General features: G+C 39.1%; 1 protein-coding gene across 1 annotated transcript in view; it reads left to right on the top strand.

The window, feature by feature from the left end:
- Positions 1–25,206, top strand: part of SEMA3C (semaphorin 3C) — a 162,366-nt gene that overhangs the window by 115,586 nt on the left and 21,574 nt on the right. The window contains exons 7-12 of the mRNA XM_073328628.1: positions 1,460–1,579; positions 3,749–3,891; positions 6,716–6,830; positions 9,029–9,098; positions 12,349–12,493; positions 18,639–18,861. Coding sequence (XP_073184729.1) covers positions 1,460–1,579; positions 3,749–3,891; positions 6,716–6,830; positions 9,029–9,098; positions 12,349–12,493; positions 18,639–18,861 — 816 coding nt within the window. The remainder of the gene's footprint in view (positions 1–1,459; positions 1,580–3,748; positions 3,892–6,715; positions 6,831–9,028; positions 9,099–12,348; positions 12,494–18,638; positions 18,862–25,206) is intronic.

The following is a 25,206-nucleotide window of genomic DNA, read 5'->3' as shown; positions in this document are numbered from 1 at the left end:
TTGATACCTGATTAGACTAGTAGGCTCTAGGAATGCTTAAGACATAACTAATAAAGCTGGTATGCAATAGGATTAAGAATTCCATAGCCCCATTCCAGCCTTTCTGTTCTTTTTCCAGGAATGAACATGAGAGCTCTGTGAGAGCCATAGGCATGATCCATTGCAGCCAATCTATTTAGCAACAGGAATAAGACACCAGGTGGTTCTGGAGGCAATCACGTTGACGTAGAAAGATTCATAATAAGCCGCTATTGATCTGACAGCACTATATATAGATATAAATAGTGGAACAAACCACATTGTGTAAATTCCTCTCTACTCTACTTGTTACTACCCCTGCGCAATGGATTCCCTCATACATTGAACCCCAGCTAAGGGAAAGACATGAAGGTGACACAATGCCTGCACTACCTACTGCCTAATCAGTAGGGATCTGGTTCAAGCAATGGGAAAAAAAACAAACCCTCCAGAGTTTTCATCTCTCAAAGGTGAACTGGTATTTCTTACTGCAGAACAAACAAAACATTAAAGAAAGCCTCAACTGCTTCAGTATTTGTGGCTCCTGCCAGCTTGGCCACACACACTCATGGCAGCCCAGGCATTTGGGTGAAAACATCAAAGGACCTAGCTGTCTGGGAGTTCGTTCAGCCACTGCTCCCAGCATGAAAGTTAAAAATTATTTTAGCTACTGCGTTGTACTCTGGGGTTGCCTTGCCATTAGCCAGTGGAAATATAGATAGACATATGGGCTGAATTTTCAGAATCCTGCGCAGGGAATTTAGGTGCCTAATCCTATTAAAGTAAACAAAAGTTGCATGTCTAATTTCCTTCACACCACATTGAAATTTACTCTGAATCTAGTATATAATGTGGATATTTGTTGCTTCCCATTACACTGAGCCAGGTTCATAGCATCCTTATCCAGTTTCTGCAATGCAGAATCATGCTTGAGTCCAAAGTCAGCCTTCAAAACAGCAGCAACTCCATTGACTTCAGTTGGAGCTATGCCAATTTACACTTGCAAATACTGGCCCAGTATTTTTGGCTACTTCCATAACACAGAAGCTTTTTCAAGTACTTTTTAAAAAAAACTGAATTTGATTCCTTTTAATACTATTACCTTGTCTGTGCATTGGTGTTTAGCAATGTAAGTTCAGTCACTAAGCTGTATTTCAAATGGAAGGTTCACTACACATGTGGTTAGCTGCTATTTTTAATTATGAAGTTCCCTAAGGTTCTTAGCAACATCTGAGGCTTTCTCCTTAGGCTAGATGATTGCTCCATGATTCAGAGGAAACTCCACTCTCACCCGACCGATACTTCTGTGTAGTGATTGCTATGCAAATAAAGAATTGGCACTGTCTGAAACAAAAATAGGTCACTAGAAATGGATTTCCCAAAAATCCAATATAGACACATTCATGGGTTTTTTTCCCTTTTCCTTTTCTACTTTCTACAGATGAAGAGCTGTTTTCAGGAATGTACATAGATTTCATGGGGACCGATGCAGCTATTTTTCGCAGTTTAACCAAACGGAACGCAGTGAGAACTGACCAACACAATTCTAAGTGGCTAAGTGGTAAGACGATTGCTTCATTACAGCTTTTGATATGTGACTAAGAGAAAGGTTGTTTTCAACAAAAGAGTTCTTTATTTCCCATTCTAAAATTAATCTACTAAGGGAAACTGTGGGCAAGAAATAGGAATAAAAACATGCCACAGACAATGCTGTATGATGAATAGGAATTCTATATGACATGGGAATTGCCATACTGGATGAGACCCATGGTTCACCTACTCCAGTACGCTGTCCCTGAAGTGGCTAAAACTAGCTACTACAGATGAAAAGGCCTGTTATAGACAGATGTGGGATAATCTGCCTCCCAGAGAAGTTTCTTAACCCCTAATAATTTGAGATCATCTGACACTGGAAAATTTGATTCATATTATTGACATTTAATTATCAACTGTAGTAAATTTAAATAACTTATTAACTATGTGATTGTCATAAAATGGCAAAATGAGGAAAAGTCACCTCTGTGACTTAGAAGTTTTTAAGGCCCAGCTTGACAAAGCCCTGGCTGGGGTGATTGAGTTGGTGTTGGTCCAGCTTTGAGCAGGGAATTGGACTAGATGACCTCCTGAGGTCTCTTCCAACCCAAATATTCTATGATTCTATTCTATGTGCAAGGGTGAGATACAAAGGGTGAAATCCTGGCTCCATTGAAATCAATGGGAAACCCCCCACTGACTTCAGTGGGGCCAGGATCCCACCCATGTCTTATACACAATGCTTTATTTTATTCTTAAAACAGCTACACTTTATGCCCATGCTTAATTTTAAGTACATAAATAGTCCCATTGATTTCACTGGGTTAAATTTAATCATATGCAATAGGTTTGTGCTGGCACTCTGCACAGTGGTGGATTTCATCATTCTGATTTGAAGATTTGCATTTATAGCTGCCAAGCCTGCTGAGGTACATTGATGGGAACCAGTCTGGTTTTTCTACCTCATGCAATTTTACTGGGCAAATCCTAACACGTCTATTCTTTTTATTCATAATTAATGTGATATCACGTGTTATGATACTGACTTGCACTTTTTGTAACAGAATAAATGGAATATGTCAAAAGAGGGAAACTCTATCTGTTTTCTAAAATTTGCCTTTAGTTGTCTTCATTCTCTTAAGCTTGCCTACTCTCCTCAAAGTATCTTAGAAAATGGACTGCAAAGAAAACACTTCATTGCTAGAAAACCTGCATAATGCAGTTGCTTGGAAAAGGTGACTGACACACACAATGTATTCCCATATTCATCCTGAGCTAGCATCATGAAATGTGACATATTAATTGATAATGGACTGAGAAGTACAGAAAATATTCAAAATTGAAAATGTGACCTTTCCATCAGAGGTCACCAAAAAGTCAAAAGTGGTTTGTATTGGATATCAACCAATCAAATGGCATAAATAATAGGAAGTAAGTGACCTCCAGACTGGAAAATATAGGTCATCCAATGCTATTCATTAGATTTTAGCCAAGAAAATTGCCAAAGGAAAGCAAGTGTGCTGCAGGCTGCAACACCGATACCTGCGACTACTTAAAAGTAGTCTGCAGTGATATTATGATACACAAACAATTTGACACTAGCTCGCTGCAGTCCTTTATCTCTGTGCTCATTCAGACTGGATGGCATATTTCTTTCAATATGTTCACCATTTTCTAATAGGAATACCTTTGAGGAAACTTCACTCCCCAAGCATTCACACATCCTCAAGGTCTCCCTTGCTTTGGTTTTCAGTAGCCCTACAGCAACCTTTACCCTCTGATTTAATAGGTTTGAAAAGTAATCTGTTCATTTTCTTCCTAAGAGGTTTTCAGATCATTGTTTCTCTTCTTACATTTTTTTCCTCAAAGAGTCTTCTCTAGTTTGCTCACGGATCCTTCTCCTTCAAGGCTTTCAATCTCTGTAGTAAACTAGCACTGCTGGTTCTGCATCAGACCTGCTTTTTTGAAAACGGAGACAGGTCTGCTCTAGTATCAACTTGAGTCTACAGAAACCATCCCAGATCCCTGTCCTGAAAACACTGACACTAGTGCTTAACTTTACACATGAGTAGAGCCAAGTCCTAGCACACCGGGCAGTAGCAGCAGATGCTTTCTGTGGAGGTACCCGAGCAGATCAGTAGTTGTCAAGAGTTGCTTATATTGACACATTGTTTGCTGTGTATCTGTCTCTTTTCAGAGCCTATTTTTGTGGATGCTCATCTCATCCCAGATGGCACAGACCCTAATGATGCCAAAGTGTACTTCTTCTTCAAAGAGAGGCTCACAGACAACAGTGGCAGCACCAAACAGATTCATTCAATGATTGCTAGAATATGCCCAGTAAGAATAATTTTTTGTTCAATTTTCAGGGGCTGATTTGCTGGCTTGATTGAATAATCAAAATGAATCCATTGCATTAAAATGATTTAAAAGCCTTTAATTCCAATTACAAGCAAATTTCCTGTTCCTGCTTCCATCTCCATAATTAAGAAGAAAGGCTGTTGAGTATACAGCCAAGCCCTTCCCTTGTTAGATATATCTGGAATATATCTGTAATTTTAGTGGGAATATTAGTGCTTGATGAATCTGTGCACCTCAGTGTCTGGTGCAGTGCAGTTAATAACATTGACTTCCTAAGCTTGCTTTACTTTCCAAAATTCAGATATGAGTGTTATGGAATCACAGATGTACCAAATCTCCCATATGTAAAGACATTTGAAAACATTGTTTTTATTCTTAAGACAGTTGCACTTTATGCACATGTTTAATTTAAGCACATGAATAGTCCCATTGATTTCACTGGGTCAAAGTTAAGCATGTGCAAATGTTCATGCAGAATCAGTGCCTTAGTTATTGCCTGTATTTCCCTTTTTCTGTAACCAGAGTGAATTTTGTTTGCAGTGTGATTGAAGCAGCTTCTCTTTCTCTGAGGATATGGATACATGTAAAATTAAAGCTGTAAAATGCTCTGTTTTTCTGATAAGCTCTTTATCCCTTACCTAGGAACAAAACTGGAGATCAGGTTGAAGGTCCCTCCTCCCCCGGTTAATAGGGGTTTTGTATTCATTGTGGCTTGTGATGTGGCTGTGCAAGGGAATGGTTGCGCACTTTGGTTTTTGCTCAGTTCCTGTTCTGGCAGTTCAATATGACATACGACCTAGTCTTACAATATTGCTATTTTTTGTATTTTTGGTTAGGTGCCCAATGGCCTCTGGGTTTTTTTCAATAAGACATTAAACATTATTAGGACATTGTTGTTGTTGTTATAATGAAGTCCAGATTGCTTCTAAAAGGACTTGGACCTAATTGTGCTTATATTGAAGTCAATGCAAACTCCTATAGATTCCAAAGGGAACAAGAGCTGATCCTTCATGTTGATAGTAATCTATTATAACAGTCTCAATAAGGAGTGAACATTGCTACAAGCCTCCTGGTGTCAGCCTGACTTGCCATGAGCTCTGTTAACTTTAGGACAGTTAAGGAGACCGATTCTAATAGCATTTTTGGCAGCACGAAAGTTAATGCCCAAGCCTCTTGACCTGTGCTAGCTGCAAATAAAGTATGGACAGGCTACTGAAACAGCTTTATTCTAGTTTAAAATGAGAGAGGTCACTTTCCCCCTTCATGGCAGAACTCCTCTTACACATGCACATGAAAGGCAGAATAAAACTAGAGCTGGTCAAAATTTTAATATAGTTTTGATGAGTTTTAACAAAACATATTCCCATTTTTGGTGTGCTTTAAATAAAACAAAATTGGTTATTTAGGTCTTATGAATTGAGCCTTCCAGGTCACTTGCCCTCAGATAACAAATACCTGAATAGTACATTAATGAGATTTTTGTCTGAATCTGGCATCATAAAGATTTACCAGTTATTTCATCTTACATGGACATTTCTATCAATGCCTCTGTTAAAGCAGTGCTTTAATCTTAGTTCTGTTAACTAAAATAGTTCATCTTTACAGACCCTGTCAATGAGAACGGTGAGGGGGACAGAGACTAAGGGGCGAATTTTGCTGTAAACATTTTTTCTGATTCCACCTAAAATTTTCCTAATATAATTCACTGTGATCCTTACTCTATACGGCAAACACATTTTAAAATGATTTTATAGAAAAATTATTAAAAGCCTGATTTTCAAAGGCTAGACATGCAAAAGTGCCGTGATTATGTCATGCTTGTGCACCCACCTTAGGCTTGCAAATACCAATTGTGCTTACCAGTAATAGACACAATTGTGCAAAATTGAAGGTATTTAAACTGTTGAAAACTAGACTTTTAATGGTAGCATAAATGTTACTTGTTAGTGTTTTATGACGTTTATTTAAGTTCTAAATAGTACCACTTACAATATGATTTAAATAATTGGTTAGCATTTTTCATCATGGCAAGAGCTGGATTAAATATGTGTTTTCATACTTTATTGGTAATATTGCCTATGTTTCTTGTAATTAAACATGTTATTTACAGTCTGGTTGGCTGACAAACAGGAGTCTCCAGGTGATTGTTGTACAGCCTCAGAAAAGTTGTAAGATCTGCTCTGTCTATTATGTCCACTGAAGGATAGAGAGAGGAAATCTAAATGAATCTGATTGGAGTGGTATTTGGGGCTTTGTTGAAAAGATTCTCATGGACAAACATAGGTAATATAGGAATTACCATAATGGATAATACCCAGAGTCCATCTAGTCCTGTGTCTTGTTTCTGACAGGAGTCCACGTCAGATGCTTCAGCAGAAGGTGCAAAAAACTTTTCATTAGGCAGATATGAGATATCACCCCTCTGCATGAGTTCTCCTGTCATCCTCAATAGTTAGAGATTGTTCTAAACCCTGAAGCCCGAGGTCTAACATCACAAGCTTGTAAAGTTAACATTGTTGTTGTCTGATTGCCCTGTGAGGCCATTTTATAGAGCGGAACTTTAATCTCTCTTTGTTTGCTCAAGATAGTCCTCAATTTCAACATTCATAATTGGGTCTGTGGTTTCCCAGATTTGGCGGTGTTTGGTAGAGGGGTTTGCTTCATGCCTATTTTTGTTTATTTTCTTTAATATAAGCATTGTATTTGCTAGATGATGGGTCAGAATAACCTGAGAAAAGATTGCAGGGATTAACATTTTAGTTTTGCTTTATTTTACTTTTGTCAAATTCATTTTACTTTTCAGAATGATACTGGTGGACAGCGTAGTCTTGTAAACAAGTGGACAACATTCTTGAAAGCAAGACTTGTGTGCTCAGTAATGGACGAGGATGGAACGGAAACATACTTTGATGAATTAGGTATAGCAGTGTAGTCTTTATGAAACATTATCTATATCATGTTACCTCTGTATGTGTGAGTATTTGAAAATCTTAACTTCAAATGAGAAAAGATATACTTGTGCTTAAGCCACAGATACTGGGAGTTAAGGACATCTGAATTTGATTCCCAGTTCTGCAACAAAATTCCTGTATCACCTTGATAAGTCACTAAGTGTGAAATCTTGGCTCCATTTAAGTCTAAGCCAAAAATCATATTGACTTCAATAGTGCCAAGATTTCACTATAAATTTCTTTGCCTCATCATCCTCATCTCTGAAGCAGGAATAATAATGCTTGACTATACACTGGAGTACTAAGAGGCTAAATTAATGTTTGCAAAACACATGGAGAGCTTCCAATGAAAGGAGAGATGTAAATGCAAAATATAATTGTTGCTGTTCCTATTGTTTATGCTCATGATTAAGATTTGCTTATAGTATTTTAAACTGTTTTTAGTATCAGTTTTTATGTACCACTAATGTCTTTTTGATGACAAGACAGGTGCTCATTTGGGTTACTTGGTAGAAATCTCTTTGGAAGCAGAACTTGTTGTTGATGAGGATACTAAATACTACTACTACTAAGTATAATTTCTTAGAATTTATGAACGCTTTTACATCTGCAAAGCTTTTTACAAATATTAACTAATTAACCCTCAGAACAATTGTGTGAGCTTATGTTTGTGTATGGTCTTTTTAGGATCTCCAACATAAATATAGATTATTAACTTCATAATCACATGTCTAATGTTGTGTGTTTGCAGCCATCTGGTGTCTATGATTGTCATGGGCGTGGTCACAGATCTGAACCCCATTTGTTGGACAAATAACCTCAGACAAGTTTTGCCTCAGCTGGGGAGTGTGGGCTTGTCTGTGCACCACTAAGTAGTTAAAAATGACAAAACTTGATCAACTGCCCCTGATTTCCTTTAACTCAATGAATAGACTGTAGAGTCTTCTGCTTTGAGAAGCTAAGGACATAAATTCTATTTCAGATAAGATATATGTTGTTAGCTAATGAACCAAATTCTAGGTCTGAATCTGACTCATGCACACTGCTTCCACGCTTTTGTAACTACACTGACCGCAGTGGTATTGCCCCTGATTTTCACCACTGTAAATGGGATCCAGAATCTCTGTGGCTATGGATTGTTACAAATGTTTCAGTGCAATTTATTTGATTCAGAATGTAATAGTAGTTGGATCAAATCCTAATTTAATGTTCCATGTGAGTAAGGTTATCAGAATCTGATCCTGGATCCCTGTACTTTTATCCTATGATAAAACACTCTATGGTATATATTGCTGGTCTCAGTCCTTAAAATAAAGCACAAAGACCAAATTCAAAATTTAGAGGATACTTTGAGAGTCACCTTTCAAAAGTGCTCTGCTCCTGACATCTCCAAGACTCTGACTCAACCAATCCACTCCTATTCAGCAAAGCACTGATGTTCAGCTTTTAAGGCTTTTGGGATCATATTGGACTAGCAACTGAGCATGAGCTCCCAGGATAATGCTGTGACAGAAAGGGATAATGTGATCCTTACTTTATCAAAAAGTCGATTGAGAGATGACTTTACTATAGTGTTTCAGTACATTCATGGAGAGCAACTACAAAGTACTAAAGAGATCTTTAACTTATCAGGGAAAGGTATAACAAGAACTTGTGGCTGAAAGCTGAAGCCAAACAAATTCAAATTAGAAATTAAGCACAAATTTTTAACGGTTAGGGTGATTAACCACTGGAAAAAACTCCCAAGGGAAGTGGTAGATTCTTCTAGCCTTAAATTCTACACATCTTTAAATGCACTATAACTTCGACTCCAGTGGGACTTAAACATTACCTAACATTAAGCACATGATTAAATGCTTTTTTGAGTTAAGGTCCTTTTGAGGAGAATGGGAGAAGATAGGTACTGAGCACATTTGAAAATTTGATCCATTTATTTGTGTGTCTAAATAGGGGCAGTTGCGTATTGAGTTCATTTGAAAAGCAGGCCCAGAATGTGTAAATGCTAGTTTTACTATGACCAACCTTTAATATGATGGGCCTGACCATTGAAGTCAGAGACAAAATTCCTATTGAAATCAATGTGAGTAGGATGGGGCCCTAAATTTTGAGGTTTGAAAGTAAAGCTAGAGCAATTACTCAACAGCTGTGTTCTTTCTTTCTCACAGAGGATGTGTTTCTCCTTGAAACAGATAACCCTAGAACAACCCTGGTGTATGGAATTTTTACAACATCAAGGTAATTTTGAAGATTTGTAGAGGCAGCCTCTGTGAACAGCCTCAGTTCCAGTTCCATATAAACACAGAAAGAAGTATTTTGATCTCAAGGCAATTGAGATTGAATACATTACCAATATATCCTGCAACTATTGTTGCCACCTTTCAATTCTGCTTATTCTCATCAATTGAAAGCACAATTACTTGTGATCTGTGTTGGAGCTATATTCATTGTGCCAAATTGATCCCTGTTGTCTCCAATACAACTATACCTGAGATAAATTTCCCCTCTGCTCCCAGCTTTTAAAAAAAATATTATGGATTATATTGAGAAAATGGTTCCTGTTGTCTCCGTATGTTTACTAGATAGCGGGGAAGAACAAGGACATCATGTGTGATTGACTTCAGTGGCAACTGAGGATTCTCAGCACCTCATCAGGCGTCCTTAGCTCCTGAAACATCAAGCCCAGAATTCCTAAATAAATTCATGCTAATAGTTCGCATTCACATAGCTGGCAGACTATTCCATGTGCCAATAGGACTTTGGCTCCCAAAAGGCACCCTTATATCCTGTTTGATCAAGTCCTTCCTTAATCACAACCTGAGTTTTCAGCCTTCTCTGGATCACTGCAAAAATGGGCACTTCTCATCTCTTGGCAGATAAGAGCCCAGCTTGCTGTGAGGACAGGTTGGATAGTTATTTGAGAAAGTTCAAGATTTCTTGTTAAGCTTGCTGGGATAGTCTTTCTGAGAAAAAACAGATACTAACTTTATTTGTATTTTGATGTTTTGGGGGATTTTGCTCTTGTCCCAATTATCTGAACAATGGAAATGCCACTGCCTGTCTGTCAATGTATTTCTAATACATACCTCGCTGTAGCATTTTGGTGCATTATATTTCTGTCCAAAAGCTGGACCTGACCAGTTAGAAGATTTTTTTAACTGATTTTTTTGGTTTTCTTTCTTTTATGGAAAAATTTTGAATAAAATGGAAAAAAAATAATTTCAGTTGAACATTTTCATGTGAGAAAAAGTCATTTTCTGACCATGTCAACCACCGTGATAATATATGCCCCATAAATGCCAATTGTCAAGCTTACATATAGCCAAGAAAAGATAGTTTCATAATATTTAGGTGAGGGGGGAAAAAACAACCTTGTAGCTTAAAAATAGCTGAGGCTATCTATACTGTATGGCTCTTATAGCACAAGAAGAGAAAATGCTGAGACAATGTTTAGCGATAAAAACCACACTTATGATTATGTTATGGATTCAACATGTCTGAGTTGGAAACTGTTCTATCTAATTCTCATGGTATTCCTGCAGTGGAAATTGGGTTTGAGTTAAGGCACCATATAACCAGACTGAACACTTGGTCTATTCCAGATCCTCTAGACATTTTCTCACTTCATACAAGGTTTTACTTTTGTCTAGGTTTCTGTTTCCACAAACCACAAGACTTCTGTTTGTTTTTTTTTACTCTAGATTGAACATGTTGTGTAATTAAACCTAGCAGTCATAATGAATTTCATCTACTTGTACTGCCTGTATCTTTTTCATCTCTGTAGACCTCAACCCGAGAACAGTAATTGGAGAAACAGACTGTGAGATAAAAATAATTATGAACTTTAACTAAACTATATTGGTCTAGGCCGTGGCTGAAGTGAATTATTTTTATAGCAGGAACTATTATACAACTAATAAAGGTGCATTGTCTGCAATGATAAAGTGCATCCTTTAAACCATATCTTATGGCTCCCATGAATACCGGGGAAAACTTCATAAAACAATTGTGAAGAAGAGAGAGTTCAGACAGTGTATGTGATTATAATGCATCTGAGGGCTTTCTCAAGGTAGCACGTGTGGCATAGAGCAATGGGATTGCTGGGTAATGTCCTGTAGCAGTTACACATTTTCCTCTTTAGTGATTTTACCTGTTCAGTGCACAACAAAGAGCAATTTCAATTTTCCTCATCTCACACTTAATATTGAGCAAATCTGGAATGTTTGGATGTTCATCTCTGAAAAAAACATCCAAAGTGTGCCTTCCCTCCTCCCCCAACACATACATTGCACCCTTTCACACAGTGGACACAGAAGGGGACTGTTAATATCACAGCCAATGTCTGAAGATCATTTCCTTGACACTGGAGATCATCCTTAATGGAGAGTGCTAGGGACAAATACTGGCTGCAAAGTCTCTGGCAATAGGGCTCCACAGCACTAAGGAACCCAGACAGAGCCTCAGTGGGTCCATATTAATGTGAAGGCACAGGGCCTGTGCAACTGGATCCAAACTAATCTCCTGGGAGTTAGTGGGTCAGAACCCTAGTTCAGGCTGTGGGAAAGTCAACCCTCATCACTCCTGATGGAAGAATGCATAGGAAACTCTGCAAAAGGAACCTCATGAAGTTTCCTGGCCTCTGTGGGGGTGTTTCCATGTAACACCATGATCTTAGCCCATATTATTTATAGAAAGGTCAACACTGATTACAATAGTCTAACTGCATTTAATTGTGATTATTGTTTTAATGAATGTTCTATCCAGGTGTTTTATAAGGCAGCTACGGGCTCTCATGAACAGAGGGCCAGGAGAGATGTGTTCTGTTTCCAGTTTAAACACACAGAGAGTGTCAAATCCTGGTCTCACTGAAGTCAGTGGTATTTTGACCACTGATTTCATTGGGAAAAGGTTATGCTCTCATGTGTGCCGTATAGGGGAAGTCATTTAACCAGTCTCCGCCTCCATTTTCCCCATCTGTAAAACAGGGATGATAATAGTTTCCCCTCTCATTGGGAAGATCGATACTCTTTGTGAGGAAAATGTTACCTAGCTTTACAGGTTAATGCTGTGTATTGTAAAGGTAAATTAATGTGTGCAAAATTCTTTGAGGTCCTTGTATGGAAGATGCTCTAGAAGTGACAGGTTTCAGAGTAACAGCCGTGTTAGTCTGTATTCGCAAAAAGAAAAGGAGTACTTGTGGCACCTTAGAGACTAACCAATTTATTTGAGCATAAGCTTTCGTGAGCTACAGCTCACTTCATCGGATGCATGAAGTGAGCTGTAGCTCATGAAAGCTTATGCTCAAATAAACTGGTTAGTCTCTAAGGTGCCACAAGTACTCCTTTTCTTTTTGCTCTAGAAGTGCTACATATTATTACTTGTGTTATCTCTATGGGCAATGTTGCATCACTGAACCCTTTGTGATGATGGAAAATGTTATGTAAGAGATGGCAGATCGTGATGCAAATATTTTCCTTGTTTTTTCCAGCTCTGTATTCAAAGGTTCAGCAGTGTGCGTGTATCACTTGTCTGAGATCCAAACAGTGTTCAATGGGCCCTTTGCACATAAGGAAGGTCCTAACCACCAGCTAATTCCATATCAGGGAAGAATTCCATATCCACGACCTGGCACAGTGAGTACTAAAGACATTTATGCAAGTCAGGGTTGGCAACTAATTGTCTTTGTTTAATTTAACGAAATATCATAAAATTGGTGCTAAGGCACAGACTATACATTATATCTAAAATTAGTTGTAATTCCCTCTATCTGCCTGCCTACTTATTTATTTACCTGTCATACACATCACTATAATATCTGAGAACTATTAAAATAAAAAATCAATCTCTCTCTCGCTTGCTATTTCTGTCCAGCAAGTAGAAGTAAATTATTTCATTAGATGTCTATTATTTTTTAAGAGTATGTGTATATTTGAGAGAGAGAGAGAGAGGGAGAGAGACAAAGAAAGTGCAGGGGCTATTAAGAGAAGCCAAGTTGAAGAGTTTTGTATTTCACCCTGATTATTCTTGCCTCTTATAGTATCGAGTTCTATATTTTACGTCCAATGCCCATAAAAGTCTGTCCCCTGCGCTCATGAATCTTCCCCAATTTTCAACAGTTTCATTATTCCAATGGAACATTGAGTAGGTGTGGTGGAGGTCATGGTTGCTGAGGGAGAGAGTGTCTCAACTGACTATGCCAATCTCATGGACGATATTGAGAGTTAGAAAACAGTCCTTGAAATGGACTGTGTGATGGATGAGAGGCCACGATAATCTGTTCACTGCAACCTGTGTTGCTGCTTCTTTTTGTACCAGTTGGAGCTCTCTCAGGGCCTTGTTTCAAGATATAATGAGTTTCAATAATCAGCCTAGAGATACTGAATGCATAGAACAACATGGCCAGGTCTATGCCTCAAATCTTGTAAGGATTTTTTATAAAATTGAATTGTGCCCTTTTTTGTACAGGTAATGTATAGAGAAGGCCTGCAGTATATATATCCAAAAATGCCCCTCCCCCCAAAACTGCTTGTATTTTACTTCAGAAATATCAGGAGTCCTTTATTTTTACTGGAGGGTCTATGGAGGTTCTCTGAGATGTAGGCAACCCTGTGCACTGTGGCTTAAACTGTCCCATGCTGTTCTCCTCTCCTGAAAAATCCTCATATTCTGTTCATATCTCTAGAAGCATTTGCTTGTTATATCATATTTGTGATGAACATCCCAGCTCTTAAAGATTGGCACCATAGCAAACTTTCAGTGTTTCTGAATTGACAAATGAAAATACCCTTATTAGCAATGATCAATCATATGGTTAATTACCTATGAGAGCATCATCAGCTAGCAGGATTGAACCGGGGACCTCTGGAGCTTAGTGCATGAACCTCTACATCTCTCTCTCTAAATGGTCACAGTGCCACTGGATGGGCCAGAACACCACACCCAGGAGGTGTGTGGGTTACAACTGCACCTGGGCTTTGTAAAGAATAAAAGTCCCAGGGACAAGAGAAATGTAATGCTTTGTAGCTTCGGGAATATCAGTTCAGTCTCTTATGATATTACTGGCTGTCAGATTTAGGACATTCATATCACAAAATCTCTTCAGAGTTTGTTAGTAAATACCTGATGTTCCGCTGTGGTTGAATGGTAGCATTCTTGCTTGTAATTAATTCAAACAGTATTAATCTCATGAGTTCACTGTTGCTTTAATTTTACTGTTTATGAAAATATAAAATAAATGGCTCATTTAACCAGGAAGTTTCATGCTCTGGTGATTAGTCACATTTCAGTGTTTCTTGCTGCTTCAGGAGTATTGTATCTCTGTATTTTTTCAACCACTGCCATGTTATTCTTGGTTCATCTTATGAAGGCTTGTGAAGTATTCCAAACAGGGCTAAACAGGGGATCAGGCAGCACAACGGAAAGGAAAATTTAATTTAGAATTGGGTTTTACATAGTGGCAAAAATTATCTAAATTTATCAGATATGCTGATGGGCTCTGAGTTTGAAGGATCCTGAGAAGAAAGTTTCTTGGGGATTGTTATGGACACCTCAGTATTTGCATTAGTTCAGTGTGAAGCTGCAATTAAAAGAAAAGCCAGAAAGATGGTTTGGTACATTAATAAAGGAAGGCAAAAATAGATAGTATAATAGAAGGACATGATTAGTGATGCGTCTAAACTGGAATGTTAAATCCAAAGCTCTGCACATTTCCAGGGGATAGGAGAGTTGTATCTGAATCTTCTGACTAGAACTCGTCCCTATATTTTTTCTTTGGGTCAAATCCAAACCTCAAGTAGCCTGGTAGTAGTTCAGAGAAGGCCATGAGAACTGCTATCCAAATCACCCCATGTTGAGCGTTCAGCCAAATTTTCCCCCTTCTACTGCCAGTTTTTCCAAGACAAGACATGACTGGACTCTAATATTCTTTCCCCAAGACTCTCCAAATTCTTCTACACAAAAGTCTTTTAACAAGCCATTCCACAAACACACAAGGAAGTGTGTCACTGATTTCCAGTTGTCATGTCAGCCAATTCCCATGGTACCTCCATTGTTCTGCATAATCCAATTCAGTTCAAATCAGGACAACAATCTCATCAAATTTGACTGAACTCTGCATCCTTATCATCTGAAACTGCTTATCCTCTCATCTGTTCCCCTGATGCTTCTCCACAAACCACCCTATTTCATCACAGTCACTAAACAAAACATTTTCTGATATGAGATTTCTGTAGCTTGTCTCTGCTTTTCCTCATTGGCAGAAGGTTCTGTCTCTGACATCATGGAAGGATTAAGGTTTAAATTCCATTTCCCACTGAAGTCAGTGTAGGTGCAGCACCCTTGAAAATATGTCCAGTTTTATTTAGAAGCTTAAATGTATATTCAGATGCCTACTTTTGGGCATCCAAGTTCGAAAATTTTGTCCAAAATACATTCTGGGTTAGGAGCCCCTTTTCTGCCAAACATCAATATTGCCACTGCCAGGATGCTAGATTAGAACGACAAGCAATCTGACCCAATACGGCAAATCCTATGTTCCACTTGCATAAATAGATCTTTCAAATTAAACATTTTTATACAAATGCACTTACAATCAGCCAAAATGCTATAACTATAAATATCACAAATGCTTCAGCATAGCTTAAATGGAATTAAATAAAGGAATACATTCGCTAGGCCACCGGCAGGCTCTGCAGTCTTTGGCTGCCCCTTTACTACATACCAAGCATTTCTTATTTCTTCCACAAACTAAAATTACTTATGGAAAACTTTTATGACATAATTGGCAGCTTCCTACTACATTCAGAGCTGGTTAAGGGTTGTTTCCATTATCCAGACTCTACAGAAATATTTTTGTAACCATAGCTCACTGAAGAATGTACTATAAACCAAAGGGTTCCCCTCCTCCTTCAGTTCATCTCTAATGTATGGGGCTATCCCAGCAGGCTTGTGGGTGCAAAATGTGCTGTGAGTGCAGTCACCATGTGGTTAAATCATCTGTAGGAGAGGGAGTGCCGCAGAGGTACACTCAACTCTCCGAGGAAGGGAACAGCTCATGTTGTACTTCAGTGACTTCTCTGGTTGGCAGCAGAGAGACACAAGCTATGAAGCTTTCTGAGTCCAGTCCTTCATGGCCAAAGGAATAATTTTCATGACACGGGTCTTTGGGTTGGAAATAGAGGCAATGAACTGGTCCAAGAAGGATGTCTGGGACTTGCCTGAAACAACTATCTAATTATCCATCTGCAATTCATGAGGATTTATATGCCAGGGTGGGAATAAATAGGGACAGTTGAATCTGGGGTAACACTGGAAAACTGGAACTGCCTAGGATCTGTGAGGCAGAAGGTGGGGAACATACAAACGGCCATACTGGGTCAAACCAATGGTCCATTCATCCCACTATCCTATCTTCCAACAATGGCCAATGCCAGCTGCTTCAGAGGGCATGAACAGAACAGTCAATCATCAAGTGATCTATCCCCTATCGTCCACTCCCAGCATCTGGGAAACCTGGCCTAGAAGACAGAAAAGGTAACTGTTTTCTAAGGAAGGAGGGCAAGGACAGGTGATATTGGTCTAGGATGCAGGTGAAGGGGGAGGGGGGGAGGCTCTCTGATATAGTTCTGGGAGTGCCTTTGAGTTTTGGGGTCCCTTGCCAAGAATCAGCTTACTTGGAGCCCTCAAAAGACTGTAGCCAGCCCTGTTTGTCAGTGCTGGTTACAAATTTCTGAAATTTGCCTTGTATTTCCTGGAAAATGAAAGGCCCGTGAGCTGCAGAAAGCCAATGGAGTTCTAGAGCAGCAGGAAGTGAAGGAGTTGGCTGGGGCTGAGAGAAGTCATGTAAATAGGTTCCCTACACAGCACAGATTTCTATATTGGAACTGATTTCTCCTCTCCCTGTCTTCTTCCCCACATTTCCCCTAAATACAACCTGTCAGCTCTCTATGGCTGGAATTACTCCCTTGTGAGTACCCAAGGGGACTGATAGATCACAGGATTGATCAATGGGATGGTTCTTCATTCAGTGTAAAGAAAGGGCTAGAGCTGGGTGGGACTTCGTTATCCCAGATTGCTGTGGCGGGAGGGGCAGGAGGGAACCTGTCCCTCATAACACCTCTCTCTATGGGCTCTTCCCATCTCTATCTCACCAACCACAAAATATTATTTCTCTGTAGGAGGGGATGAGCCATCTGCCCCCTGGGGTCTTTTCATTGTCTCACAGTCAAGAAATGAAGGTGAAAGGCAGGGAGGTTCTGCTGTCTTTGTATTGCAGCCCCTTAAAGTTGTACAGACATTGAGTGAGAACTCTCACTTTGGGATGCTAGAGGACTCTTTGAGCTCAGTGCCTTCCTGTTGTTGTTACCAACATCCATTTGGCACATTTAGAATCAAGCTAGGGCGAGGGGACCATTACTGGCTGGTGTGCAGTACCTAATCTGGGTAATAGCTGGATAGCTTGGAAAATTTGTGGGGCTTTGGAGGACAGGGTCATTGTAAGGCCTTTTCCTAGCACTCTACAGAAAGCTACAGATTCTTCTGACAAACCCATGGCTCAGAATTTACCTGTCAAATGTCCCTTCATGCCTTGATGAGACATAGGGTCAATCCACATTTTACAGGCCCCTGAAAGGAGCAAAGCTCCAGAGCTAGATGAACTGCACAGAAGCTGCCTGGTAAACCCTGTGCTATGCAGCAGTGTATTGTGGGTGACTCTTCCAATGGTAACATAGATAGGTGCAGGGCACAGATATGCGCAGGCTCATAGATATGTGTGGTCATATTGCCTGTTTACATGGACTGTGTGCAGCAGGCCGAAATTTGAGCCTGATTCAGGAAAACACATAAACACATTCTTAGCTTTAAGTGGTGCTTTCACCCAGAGTTAACTGGCCTGGTTGAGGGTACGGGTTAAAGCCCAGATACAGTTTCCATTTGGACTGGGAACCTACTCACTTTGCCATAAGGATGCAGGCTAACTCACCTGTGGGCTGAGGGTGGGTGTAATACCTCCAGTGTCTTCCACTAGTCTCCTTGTCTGCCCAGTTCTCTTAGAAGTCACTGGGAAAGAAACATAGCATGGCTCAGCTTATTGCACCAGAAGCCCTAGTGAAATGAGCACAGAACCAGTGAGGACACAGTAACACAGGAATGGCTTTGCAGTGTGGCTCCTCACACCGGGGTTAGGCTTCCCTGCCTAGTCATGTACAGTCTCAAAGGGTCTGGGAAAGGCCCCTTGCATTTTCTCCCTTCTTGTGCATGTGCACAAGGTTTGTCCAAATCTAGCCCTATGTGCACTGAATAATTATATATTGAATACTGAATAATTATAACACACAAGCAGAGGTAGGTACCTAGTTAGGCATCTAAATATACCTGTTGGCCTTTATATCTATTTTTGTACTACCCAGAGGCAAGATCTTTATATCTTTCCCCTTACCAGTCACTTGCATTCTTTGCAGTGAGAACTTTGAGAGCACAAGGAATGCAAAAATAAGGCCCCTCAAGCATGGAGCATTGCCATCAGCCTAGCTTTTAAGAACACACAAATATGTTTGTTTGTTTTGTCCCAGCTGAGGGCAGTTTATAGACATAGCTATTAGAGTACAGCTTTTCCATTATATAAATATAATCATTTTCACATGGAGTATGAAGTGTTTTTTCAAAAAAATGTTACCATGCCGCCTGACCATCAGTCAGTGTTTGTAGATAGATTGAAGACAAAAAATCCTTGATAGATGCTATGCACTGTTAAGCATTACTATGAATTCTTCCTCACAGTGTCCTGGAGGAGCCTTTACACCCAACATGCGGACAACCAAGGAATTCCCCGACGACGTTGTAACCTTTATTAGGAATCACCCCTTGATGTTCAATCCCATTTACCCAATACACAAAAGACCATTAATCATTCGGACAGGAACAGACTACAAGTATACAAAGATAGCAGTGGACCGAGTTAATGCTGCTGACGGACGATACCATGTCTTATTTCTTGGAACAGGTAAGATGTACTTAACAGCAGCTATGCACGGAATTGTTTTATTTATTTAACTTTGATGTACTGCATTGTAGTTTTTAGTGAATTCCAAACCCTGTACAGCCTACTGTCTTCACACGTGCTTATTAAAACATAATTACTATATACTTAAGAGATATAATCAGAACAAAAATAGAAAGAAAATAAAATGAATATTTATTGTAAAAAATAGAATGGTTCTCATCAGAGACAAAAGCCAACTTTGTTGTGTGCAATGTATGGTCTAGATTTACTCACCATGCGTAGCATCATACCCATGAGTAGTACCATTAACTTCCATGGATTAATGTACTATTTTCCAGGACTAGGAATATGGGAATCTGACATTGTATTATTACTAATTATGAACATCATATGAGGTAAACTGCCTGTGAAAAGAATGGTAATGTGGCCAGAAAGTTACAAGGGCAGAAATAACAACTTCACAATAATGTAAAAATATAGAGGGTTTTAGCAAATAGAAAAGGGAAAACTGTATTTCTAGTGGTACTGTATTGTAGAGACTTTCTAAGTCTGATTCTATGATTACAAATATTTCCTTAATAACATAACAAACCAAATTCTGCTCTTAGTTACACCAGCGTGAATCTGTAGCAATTCCACTGAATTCAATGGATGTACTGAACTGACACCAGTGTAACTAACAAGTCTAGTGATTTTCATTAAAACTGTAAGGTTAGAGGATAGTGATCCAATTTACTTTTCAAATGTATTGTGACATGATTAGAATTGCAGAGAACAATCAAGCAGTGTCAGGGAAATAGACTAAAGTAGCTGATCTAGGGCTGGATCCTGAAAGCCCTCTGCATCTGGACCTGCCATTGACTTAGTGGTGGGCTGTGCTTGAGAAGGGCTTGTGGCCTGGAGCTCTGATAAACTAAAATCCAGGGTTATTGATTCTATTTGTGAGCACAGAGCAGTTTCAACTAAAAATAAAGCAGATAATCCTATGAGAACAGGTTTGTCTCTGAACTTCAGACAAGTCTTATAGAGATGTGGAACTACTGTTTCTACCAACAAACTACCATTTAGGCCACATGGGTTTGGGAATTACCATCCTTGTATTAGACTCAGGAAACCAAGGCTAAAAATCTTTCAAATCACCAGACTTTTATGAGGAGGGGATTAAAAGAAACTCTCTTCACTCTTCTTAAAGGAAGTCCCCAAACACCAAAGGAAATAAGAATACAGAAAAGCTCTGTTATTGTTCCCATGGCAAACCATCACCAAGGGCCTCCATTCACTGTGTCGTGATTCATCAGAATGACACTCACTCTCTGTAGTGGCTAGTGTACATCATTATAAGGCATGGCAGCGATAGAAGACGCATAGAGCTTTGGGTATTGAATTACAGCAAGAATTTAGTGAGTTTTGGATCTGGGCATTCTTATTTTTCTTGGCCATCTGATGCAAAATTAGTTTTAAAATTGCCTTAAAGTCTCTTGGTTTTGCTTTAGTTGTCAGGTCATCAGACTAAATAAGAAACTAGTTAAGACACTTTTTTTTTTCTTAGCAAGTATCAGCATTACTAGTAGGCCTAGTGAATCCAATGTCCACCCAGGACCTTTGGATCCTTCAGGGTTTAATTTGACACAGTAGGTCCTATATCGCCTTTCCTATGGAAGAAGCAAAGAAGGGTGCTGTGCATGCTACTGTGGAAATCTCTAGAGAAACACTTATACATGCCCTCCCTACTTATTGTTCACATAGATTAGCATCAGCCATGTCTTAACAACAACAAAAAAATCTTGGTCTTCTACCAGCATAGCTTCTCCTTGCCAATTCACTGTTTTTAACCACACAAATACTTTGGCATGCAATAGAGCTTTCAAATGAACATTTAAATGTCAGTATGGTTTACAAGTGTAAACTAGTATCATTTGTCTAAACATATGGTGTGTGTTTTTTAACTAGAGGAAAAAATGCTGCTAAAGATTAATTAAGAAGCCAAGCCATATAAGTCTCCAGCTAACACAAGGTACATTTTATAGCAGTTACAAAATATAGTATATATTATACTATACAATATACAAAATAGTAGTAATAATTAATAATGTGCTGTACATATAAAGTGCCTTACATTTTTGATGCTTTGGACAATAATGATATTTAGCATTTCAATAGTTCTTCCATCTAAGGCTCTCAAAGCACTTTACTAATTTTATTAAACTGAAACTCATAAATGATGTCACAGGTTTTAATGATGAACAGTAACTTCGGGCCGAATCCAACTTGAGTCAATAAAAATACTCCCGGTGACTTGAAGTGGGAGTTGGAGCAAGTCTCAAAGTCAACAACTGAATATTAGCAAATTACTCCTCATCAATTCCATTGAGGAGGATAAATACAATCCATGGCTGAGTCCCTTAGCTGCTCTCTGTGATGCCTAACCAACCTATAAAATGAGGTTAAACTCTTCCTGAGTTTAACCTCATTTTATAGGTTGGTTAGGCATCACAGAGAGCAGCTAAGGGACTCAGCCATGGATACACAATGAGCAAGTGGCTCATTAAAGGCATAAACATACCTGGGCTGTTTATATGTGTTTGTTTTCATTCTATAATCTGCCAGCACATTGTCCACTGCAGGACGATTTGTGCATTATACGTAAGCATGGATGTTACTTATCGATTTATACTTGGGTCAAAAAGACCCTTTTGACCCTTGCGGTCCCTTCTAACCCTTCTATGATTCTATGAAATCCAATTTAGTGCACCATCTCAAAGAGTTAAAATTAGAACCACAACTGCTGAAAACAATAGACTTGATGCTCTGTGATATATACTATTTATAATTTCTGCTAATCTATTTTTTTGGACGTTACAATTCCTGGGTGGTGCAGAGATTCTTCTGAAGATCCTAATAGCTTCATAGCCCTGCCATAAAATAAACATATGACATAGGTACAGTGCCTCTCAACCCTTGTAAATAAAAATGATCAAATTTCTGTCTCTGTGAGGAAAGACTCTACCCTTTTCCTTGGCTCTGTGCTTTCTGTGAAACTCAGGAGGATTCGATAAAGATATTAATGGTAAGAAGAAATGCAGCGAGGATTTCCTCTTATGTAAGTTCATCCTAGAAAATGCAAAATTGTATTGTATAACAGTATTTCAGTTGATAATTTCTCGGGAGCCCTGAGACCCTTAGCAGTGGAGAATGGGCCTTGGCACCTGGTAACAATTACACTCAGTCTCTGATGGTGAGTTACTGCTGCTGAACTGAGATGTTGCCAGTCATGTCTGTCACTGTCAGTGACCTGTCTCATGCTGCATATTGGAGTGTTTTATGTTGTGCCAGATGCAGAGCACACAAAATGTTTAGCTTCCCGCGCCTCCTTGAGAGTCTCAGTAATAAATCAGTTCCTGAGTGCAAGTGAACAATAACAAAAGGAGCTCTAGGAACCCCTGTATTTTTCATCATGTAGCCATGGCACAGGAAGGGTACAGCCAGCCATGTCTTTTTTTTACACTAAAGTGAAATAAATGCAATATTTCTCTGCACCCGCAGCCAACCATGTCAAACTCACTGTAACTGTTCCTTGCCAAGAGTTAATTTCAGTACAGTACTTCTTTTCTAAGCTACGTGACTAGTGAAATAAATCCCATAGACTGACATTGTTCTTGAAACATTACACACAGCTTTTCTAATGATAACGATCTCGCATTTACAGTGTGCCTTTCATCCTGAAGAATCCCAAAGCACTTTACAAAACCTGCCAGGCTGATGCGAAGGAAGGCTTGACACAATGGGGATCTCTACACCCACCACTGAAATGGAGGTGCCTGTGGGGTGAAAAGCAGCAACTACTTAGCCGTAGATAGACAAGTGTAGAATACCTTCTCATCCCAATAGAAACCACAGCTGTAATTAGCTGGGCACAGTGTAATTATCCATTTGCATATTTGGCAAGGACAATGAGGCTAATACCCTTTTGTCTATGTCATCTGGTCAAGACCTTGGATTTAGATCTCTTCTTCACTTACTCTGCTTCTCTGTTAGGCTTGTGCTTGTCTAATTTTGCAGCTCATAAAGCATTTCATTTCCCTTGCATTTTATTTTAATTGCATTACTCCATGTCTCAAACCTCCATATTCTCCACTTTATCCCCTGGTAGATTGTTTTCCCTTTTAGTTTAAGAAAGACAACAAAGCAGCATGCAGGCATTTTCTTAAGGTTAATATTTATTTTTTAACTTTGCGACCTACCACTTGCACTTCCAAAGTCTTTGTGCAGAGTGCACCAGATTGCACAATGCTTAGACTATGCATGCTTTCTTTATTGTTGTTAGTGTTATGGAAATATTTAAATGTCCACGTCAGGTTCAGGCACATTCAGCAGTCGCTGGCCATCCTTAAGCATTTTCTCAGCTCCTATAAGACATGAGGTCATACAGCTTTTGAAAAGGGGGCTAAATTACTATTGTAAAAGGTGTTTCAGATTTCAGGATGATTTAGCACAGTTTCATATGTTTAACTTGGGCCGTGTGCATGTGGTTTTGTCTCCAGTGTCTAACGTCGTGTGTGCTTGTTCAGTGTTTCTAATTATCTTTCCGTCTCTCGTCCAATTGTTTGAACCCTTCATTTGAAAGACTGGTTGCATTTGGCACTTTCAGAGCATGAGGTTAAAATATGGATGCCACATATGTGACTAAATCCCTGGAGTACTAGCTTTTGTGGTGTTGGCTGTCTTTTTGGAAGACTAACTCTCACCAACAACAGTAGTATCCAGCAATGGAATAACTCATAACATGTAATGAACTACAGATTGTTACAGAGCTATATAATCTGGTGAGAAAAGCAAGCCTTAAGTTCACTAGTTGGAGTTCTGTGTTTGCGCTCTGGAAGAAGGTTTTACACAAGAGTGATACCAAAGACAGCCTGGTTCCCCAGGTCTACTCAGGCATTCAAAAAGAAAAGGAGTACTTGTGGCACCTTAGAGACTAACCAATTTATTTGATCATAAGCTTTCGTGAGCTACAGCTCACTTCATCGGATTCATAAAGTGGAAAATACAGTGAGGAGATTTATATACACACAGACCATGTGTATATAAATCTCCTCACTGTATTTTCCACTTTATGCATCCGATGAAGTGAGCTGTAGTTCACGAAAGCTTATGCTCAAATAAATTGGTTAGTCTCTAAGGTGCCACAAGTCCTCCTTTTTTTAAAGAAAAGGTGAATGTCACTAGTCGGTAATGGAAGTTATCAGGTCTCGATTAGGAATTGAAGTCTATCGTTCCAAGAGTTTTGTCGTTTCGAAAGAAACTAATATACAGTACTTGACCTTGCTACAGTAGGTGATAATACCCATGTTGTATAGAGACAGATAAGGGGAGAAGAGGTCTGTCATGTGAAGCTATGGGCCAGATCCTGAGAGGTGCTGATGTCAGAGGAAGTTCCAAGTTCTCAGCAACTCTCAGAATTTTGTCCACTGGAAATTGTGGAACAAGACAGAGGGGAAAAAGTATAAAACAGTGGTTCACATGGTGTAGCGTAAAGGCCACATGTTTAAGGAATTGTAGCAGGAGACCAAAGAGGCCATTGAAGAGAAAAGTAACATGTAAATGAGAATCTGCTTAAGAAAGAAAGAAAGAAAGAAAGAAAGAAAGAAAGAAAGAAAGAAAGAAAGAAAGAAAGAAAGAAAGAAACGGTGAGCTAGGAACTCAGATTATGGTATCATGCAAAGAGCAACTTCCAGATGACAGAAGCTTAATATATTGTAGCTCCTATGGGTCTCAGCTGGGGAAAGACTTCTTTTTGGTTCACATTCTACAGAGCTCAACCAATAGACAGGCTATTTGAACTAGGGCTGCACCCACCTACCACTCAGCCAGACCTCTACTCTCCTTGCCTCTCTCTTTTTCTCTCTGTTACAACATGGGTATTGAAACCTACTGTAGTAAGGTCAAGTGTTGTGTATTACCTACAGAGAGACCAATGAAAGGCATAAATCTGCCATGTAGCTTGGTATATTCTAGTGTTTAGCAGACACAATGGCTTGTCTCCTAATTTAGTAGAACTAACACATTCGTCAAATTCATCTTTGGAGTGACTCTAGAGAAGTCAACAGAGTTACTCCAGGAAAGAAATTGTCCCTCTATTTGTTTGATTTTTATAGGATCTTGTTGTGAATATAACTGACTTACATTCATTCTGTGTCCTCTTGTACCTTGCTTTAAGAACAATAATGAACTGGAAAACACATCAGACTGTGTGTAATTTTGCATACCTCGTGTCCATTACTGTTTTGTCAGTATCCTTTCCAACATTCCTTTTGACCCAAGAATTTAATTCCATTAACAGAAGTG

Source organism: Lepidochelys kempii, chromosome 1 (assembly GCF_965140265.1).
Source record: "Lepidochelys kempii isolate rLepKem1 chromosome 1, rLepKem1.hap2, whole genome shotgun sequence".
Lineage (NCBI taxonomy): Eukaryota > Metazoa > Chordata > Testudines > Cheloniidae > Lepidochelys > Lepidochelys kempii.
The sequence above is the reverse complement of the archived record's forward strand: the minus strand, read 5'-3'. Positions and strand labels throughout refer to the sequence as shown.